Below are 7,578 nucleotides of genomic sequence, written 5' to 3' on the forward strand. Positions count from 1 at the left end.
AGACTGATTAGAGTAAGGTAGTAAAACTGTCACACAAACCTGCATATCCACTTCATTCTTGACAATCTTTCCATCAGCCCATTTGATAGCAGCTCTGGCCTCACCTAAAGAGCACAAACAGACACTATTCCTCACCAGCACAACACGACTGTACTCATATGACATATGACATGTTGCCTCACCCATGAGTATTCCCATGTTGAAGCGGTATCTCTCTGCCAAAAGCTGATCTTTGTGTTTCTTGATAATTAGTTCCACCTGTTGAATAGTTATTAGGTCAATGGTGGATAAGGATTCTTATGAAACTAATCTAGCATAGAAACTAATCATCTAGAAATCTAGCATATTTTGAACGTGTTGTACTCAACTTTAATAAAAGTACTATAAAATTAGCTTAAATATAGAGGGGAAACAATTTCAATACTAAATAAAATAAATTAAAATAAATATAACAATAGAGAACAGTTATAAAGTAACTATTTGATATTTCAGCACTTTAATTGTGAAATACTCCCTGTAGTCAGGGCCTAAAATTAACACTTGCCAAGAGCCAGATGAGAGTAAAAATCGGCGTTGGTGAATATATAAAACGGTGTCACACGCCAGTTGGCCAGTAACATTTTTATGAATTCTAACAATGCATGAATGTGAACAAACACGAACAATGCTCGGGACAGTTGACGGGTTGGCGCTGCATCATTACGAAAGTTTAACCCTTGACAATTTAAATATTCATGCGCAAAAGGGAGATCAATCCATTATTTGCGTGCTTTGTGGAAAGCCTTGTGTGCTGTGTGGAAAGCCCTGTGTGCACAAGCATCCGAAGAGTGCCTAGAAAGCTGTGTCTTAGACAGTGCGCGAATACTAAACTGAGCTCTCTTTCACGTCGTCTTGCACTTGATGGGACTAATTCACACAAAATGATGTCAAAAACAAAAATAACGATACCCTAGTACTAGTGGGAACATAATCTGGAGAATTTTGGAAATATTCCAAGTTGGAAACTTAACAGGAATTTATGGGAATTAATTGAAAATTTGGGGAAGGTAATTTTTTTTTGTCATATTAAAACATAAATATAAACTTTTTATGTGTTCAGGAGCTGAAGAGAGGGTGTCTGAATCTGAAGACTGGAGTAATGCTTCCATTCGAAGCGAAAATTATTCAGTGTCACATGATCCTTCAGAAATCATTCTAATAAGCTGATTTGTGTCACATGATCCTTCAGAAATCATTCTAATAAGCTGATTTGTTGATCAGTGTTGGAAACAGTTGTTGCTGCTTAATAATTTATGGAACCTGTGATCCTTTTTTCAGGATTCATTGATGAATAAACTTAAAAAAAGAACAGCAATTATTCAAAATATAAATCTTTTCTAACAATATAAGTCTTTACTTTCACTTTTTATCTATTTAACACATTGTTGCTGAATAAAAGTATTAATTTCTTTAAAAAAAATGTTTTACTGCCCTCAAACTTTTTTTTAACTTTTAATTCATCAAAGAATCATGAAAAAAGTACAGGTTATAAAAAAAAATTAAGCAGCACAACTGTTTCCAACATTGATAACTGAGTATCAAATCAGCATTAGAATGATTTCTGTTAGGATCATGTGACACTGAAGACTGGAGTAATGTCCTTTTACCTCACACAGACATGCAATGAAAATTTCAAAAACTTTTAGCCTTTTATGTTCAAACCGAAGTCAGACAATGATGGTGAGACTCAAGAAGTGACAACATGTAGAATGCAACAGGACATTTCTGAATGGTTAGTTGATGAATTTATGCAGCTGATGTGGAGTTAACTATCTTCTAGTCATTAATTAGCATATTCAGTCATGATAATCTATAAAATGTCACTAACCCAGGAGGAATGTCGTGTAGTCCCTACCAGCCGTTTGTTGTAGTCCTTAAAAAACGATTTACTTAAAAGCAAATATCTTCCTTTAGTTTGAACTTTGAGCGTTGGAACTTTGCAGATGTTGTTTATGCTCAAACAGCAACATTACACACTAACTGAAGTTAGAAAAGTGAAATCATAATCAACCACCCCTTTAATAATAAATGTGTAGGTGTGTCCAAACATTTGATTGCCATATTTGTTCTCCTCCTATAATATCTAGTCTATACTCACACCACAGAAAAACTTTTTGTGAACATTTGTGAATGAAGCGTCCTTACTGCATCCTCTATCTGCTCAGGTGTGACCACCACTCCCACCCCACAGGCAGTCTCAAACTCACACCGATCCACATGTTCCTGAGGGTGACTTTTCACAAAGTCCAATGCCGCTGAGAAAAAATAACAGCAATAAAAATGTCAACAAGTGGTGAACAGCAAATTAGTGAACTATGAGAAAGGGCCTTGCTCGTGAGAACTAATCATGCAGGGGAGAGACAGCATTAACATTAAGTGACATGGCATTTGGTGCACAGAAGACAATGGCACATGTAGCTATGCTTAGTGACGCATCCGGTGGCACATCTGGTCTTCATTGGCATGTGATAGTGGATAGTGGCATGTGCCACTGACATTGTCGCCAAACACTGACACGACACCTGACAGACACAGAGTCGCGGAACATGTGGCAGTATGTTGTGACACCTCAAGTTGTGATTGACAAGTTGTGACTGGCACATGTATTTGAGTGGCATGTGCCACTGAATGTTTTGAAATACCAGTGCTACTGTATGTTGTTTATCACGCAAAGTCGCAAACTGCCCATTCTAGGAAAGACAAATTAAATCCATTATGGGTCACTACAAATAATGCATTAACAGTCGCATTGGTTACTGTAAACCTTTATTTTTGCATGATGCTGCACGGACTCATGCCAGTAGGTGTCAGTATAAGTAAGTGTAACACTGGCCAGCGCAAGATTCTCATCAATCTCACAAGATTCTGTGGCTTTAATATTTCAAAAAATATTTTATGGAATTATGTATAATAAATAAAATCCATTTTTGTTGCCACATTAAATTAGCGATGTAATAAATAATTAGTTTGACAGCATAAAGCATATTGTTCCGCAAGTTGCACATTACGCAATCCATTGGCACATCACAAGTTTTAGTGACACATGCCACTATCCATCGGCACATGCCAATTGGACATGCCGGTGTAACATGCCGGTGTCAGTCAGGTGTCGTGTCAGTCAGTGTCAGTGTTTGGCGACAATGTCAGTGGCACATGCCACTATCCACCATCACACGCCAGTGAAAGACCGGATGTGCCACCGGATGCGTCACTAAGCATATCGACATGTGGCATTGGATTCTGTGTGCCAAGTCTAGTGTTCTCTACTATAGTTTTCTCTTTAAATTGCCTTTTTGTACTCCACAAAACATTGGTGCTCATATCAGCATCAGCCCTATTATATTCATAATAATTTCTCATTTATTTAAAAAATGACAAAATGACAAATGTACAAATTATTGATTCCTAAACAATTATATTGATATACATCAATTACTTTAAGAAAACAAAACATTAAACAAAAAAGAACAGTGTGACAGAATAATAAAGACAATCAGATACCTGACAACTGCAGTTCCGTGGTTATTTTTCGTGTAATGATGTATTCTGTGAGGAGAGAAAGTCGATGCGTGTCTTTAAGTCGTGTCACCATACTGTACAGCAGAGTGCCTGTAGTCTTATCAATGCCAGCGGACCCAAGCAGCCCTTGAGCCTGAGAAACAAAAACACAACAGTAACATCAGCAATATTACCAAACTTTTTCAAACACCCCTCGTAATGTAAGGTAAGGAAATTGCCATGTAAGTTCTTAAGAGGCTAATGACTTTTACAGCGCACAACTGGAATTATTCATTATACGTATTAATTAATTAAGTACCACTTCGATGGCCTTCTTGAGTGTTGATGAGAGCAGTTCATTTTTCAGGGTTTCCTTAGCTTTCTGCTCACTAAGGCCAATTGACATGAAAATAGACACAGCGTCCGCCATTTCCCTTCCTGCACACACGCCGGTTTACACTTCCTCCAGTCCTGCAGAAGGCGTGGATTCAGATTTGTACGACCATGATTTCTCCAATCAGATTTGCTTTCACGCATCCTTCCACCAATCGTCGGTGCGCCTCTAGTCTGTTGACACTTAGTTGCATCAGTCGAGCCAAAAGCAACGAAATGGTGCTCGATGCAGAGCCAAATGGGAGGAGCTAGAGCTCCAGCTCCTCCCCTCGCTGGAGCTCCAGCTCCACCTTGCTAAATTTAGTGAGCGGGAATTCGCTGCAGCGTCAAATGGGAGGAGCTAGAGCTCTAGCTCACTGTTGCTGGATCTAGTGCGAGTTCAACCGTGATGGAAGGACAAGTTTGTTTTGATGCGCAATATGCTGGCATACATCATACTGTATTTTTCTCTAATATTTGTCGTGATTATGATTAAATATTTATCGTTTCTGTGACAAACGCGTAAACACCTAATAAGAACATTGCTCACACTGTGTGTGTGTGTGTGTGTGTGTGTGTGTGTGTTTCTAAAAACGGTTGAAACTTTTTATCTATGTATTATTTTATCTTTATAACGGTTTCGTTGTTTTCCTCACTTTTAAAGCTGCTTTGGACAAAAGCGTCTGCAAATTACTAGACTTAAAAGGCAATGTGAAAGCTTAGATAGTGCACCCCTATTTATTTTTTGTCCACCGCATTTACGTGTGTGTTGTGAATTAATCTAAATCATCTGATTTCTGTTGAGTTGTTCAATGTTATGATACTGTACACAGCCTATTAATACATAATGAAAATGCTTTATTTTTTTTAGACACATTTATTATCATTAGCCTACTTTTGCCGGTGCTTGATGCTTGAACTGCACCCAGGATTGATTAACGTGCGATATTAGTCATTGCTTAAATGAATGACTAACGTTAAAAATATTTAGTCTATCGTAGATGGCCTACATTTAATGACATAAGGCCTATTTAAGTAGCCTTATCCAGCTCTTTACATTAGATAGACGAGTTAGCATTTTAATAACCTAATACCAAAATAAAGTTTAAATTAAGATGCTATAACCATAGGCTATGCTATTTCTATATAGCCTTATTCCACAAAGGACTGTTTATAAGGTGATAATCCGTTATACATGTAATAGGCTGAAGATTTTTGTATCTTCTGTTATAAAGACGAAGATTGACATTTCGTTAATGAAAAAATAAATAAATAAAAAATAAATAAATAAGAACATATTGTAAAAAATGAACAACTCAGGTTATGTTCTGTTAGATGTGTTTTTGTTTAATTATATCTAGGCAATGAAGATAGCCTTAACAAATATACATTTTAATATATTATATAAAAAACATTATAGGACTATATAAAATATATTTAAAAATTATTAATTTTGCCTGGGGTTTATTTATATGTGGAAATAAATCTGATATTGGATGTGCATTTTGGACCTGCTGTGTGCGGACAGATCGTACATTCTGGCAATGTCGTAGGCTACGTCATTAACGTGATAGGCCGTTTCTTTAAGCTTTTTCCTTCTCCATATCTTCCCAAGAAACTGTGGCATATCGCTAAAATGCAAACGCATATCAAGCTGATCTTTTCTCTCTCTTTTGCTATTTATCTTGGCCTCACTGTAGAAGTAACCATGGCAACTGATAGAGTTACCACCTAAAATGGCGGCGCCTTCCCGGAATGCAACGCTGCGGGAAAAGATCGTGACGTAACTCTTTGATAGCGAGAAAGTTAACCTGCGCGCGGCCCCTCCCACTAAATCCAGCGAGGGGAGGAGCTGGAGCTCTAGCTCCTCCCATTTGGCTCTGCATCGAGTACCACTTGAAAGCAACTGGAAGGCAAACCTTTTTTTTTTCTTTTTCTTTTTTTTTATTGCTTATAACGGGAACATACAAAGAGAAAGTATACATCACATAATATCAATCACAACAATAATAAATGAGACAACCACAAAAAAGAAGAAAGAAGAAAAAAAAAATAAAAAAATAAGAAGAGGGCCATTACATCACATAAAATGTTCACATGAAGAGATCAAAGGTAGTGCAAATCCTAACAGTCCTTATAGCTTTCTTATTAGTAGATACTGAAATCATATTTAAATAATTTTCCAACTCTTTTAAGAAGACAGAGAAGACAGGCTTACAGTTTGTAAATTTGCATTTGTGAATGTAAAATTTGCTCAGGAAAAAAATTAAATTAATAACAAAACAGATATTTTCGTTTGTGGGGTCTGAGTCAAAATAACCAAATATAATGTTCCTCATATGTATTGAGAAGCCTGGCAAAATTTTACACTTGACAAATACACCGATATCATTCCAGAACTTCTGAGTATAGTGACATGACCAAAATAAGTGAACCACTGTTTCATCAGAATTCAAACAAAAAGAGCATGTTAGCTCAATGTCAGATTTAAATCTTTGTAAAAATTTCTTAACAGGATAGAACCTGTGTATGAGCTTAAAGGAAATTTCGGAAGGCAAACCTAAACCTGCAACCTTTAGCCAGTTGTCGGAAGCGCGGTGCGGGTGACGCTGAACTTAAGCGACCGTGGCATAGACATAATAAATACATATATATTTATAATACATGTATTTATTATGTCTATGGACCGTGGTGTAGTTCGCCTGAGGTTAGCCTTTTTTCTGGCGATTGTATTTAGGATTCATAATTCATAAGTTGGGTTCATTTGTGATCGGAGCATATATCTACATTTTACAAATTAAAAGTCTTTACAAATGGAAGATGTTCTACTTGCTTTCTTATTTACTGAAGGTGTAATTGTATTAAGATAAATTTTAAACTCACAAAAACGTAGAAAATAATGGTTTGTTGTTGGTAAACTTACATTTATGGATATAAAATTTGCAAAGAAGATACATTTAATTTATAAAAAAGCAAGTATTATTTTTAGTAGGGTCAGGATCAAAGTGATCAAAAATAATATATTTAAAAGTTATGGATATATCTTGCTGGATATTATCTTTAATAAATGTGTCAATAATTTCCGAAAGTTGTTCAGTATAGAAACATGGACATTTCTGAACACACTGCAAAATGAGAATTGTGTATCAATATCAGCTTTATATTTAGTCATGAAATGTTTGGGATTGTGATGCTAACTTCTGGGTTGGCGTCATCACTGCAGTACTCTTTTTTTTATTCATATACTTGTTGAACATTAAAGGGACTATGTGTAGCTTTTTAGGTATTTTATTATCTAAAATCAATATTTTTATTAATAAATATGCCCTCAATGGTGTACAAATACCAATGATCAGAGTAATCCTCGTAAACGAAGAATTTATTATCTTTATATACATAGGACGGGTAGGTCCACGGAGGCTTCCATGTAGTTCCGCCATCTTGAAAAACTATAATAGCAGAGAGGGACAAAAAGTACTAGGCCAACGTGTTTCCACAACGCGTTTTCGTTCAGAACCAGCGTCACATGACTGAAGCCAGCAGAAGCGGAGGCGCAGAGCAGTGAGAGGCTTAAAAGGATGCACTGCACGGTTATTTATACATCGTTCATTCATACATATGCTGAGTCACAGGATGAGTCCTCGTCGTCGAAAAAGTCCAAAATAGACC

General features: G+C 36.4%; 1 protein-coding gene across 1 annotated transcript in view; it reads right to left on the minus strand.

Moving 5' to 3' along the window:
- Positions 1-4,196, minus strand: part of qars1 (glutaminyl-tRNA synthetase 1) — a 41,604-nt gene extending 37,408 nt beyond the window's left edge. Inside the window, exons 1-5 of the mRNA XM_079897704.1 lie at positions 3,857-4,196; positions 3,541-3,691; positions 2,185-2,294; positions 183-258; positions 40-104 (exon numbers count right to left, since the gene is read on the minus strand). Coding sequence (XP_079753830.1) covers positions 40-104; positions 183-258; positions 2,185-2,294; positions 3,541-3,691; positions 3,857-3,967 — 513 coding nt within the window. The 5' untranslated portion in view covers positions 3,968-4,196. The remainder of the gene's footprint in view (positions 1-39; positions 105-182; positions 259-2,184; positions 2,295-3,540; positions 3,692-3,856) is intronic.
- Positions 4,197-7,578: the final 3,382 nt, after the last annotated feature.

Source organism: Squalius cephalus, assembly GCF_949319135.1.
Source record: "Squalius cephalus genome assembly, chromosome: 16".
Lineage (NCBI taxonomy): Eukaryota > Metazoa > Chordata > Actinopteri > Cypriniformes > Leuciscidae > Squalius > Squalius cephalus.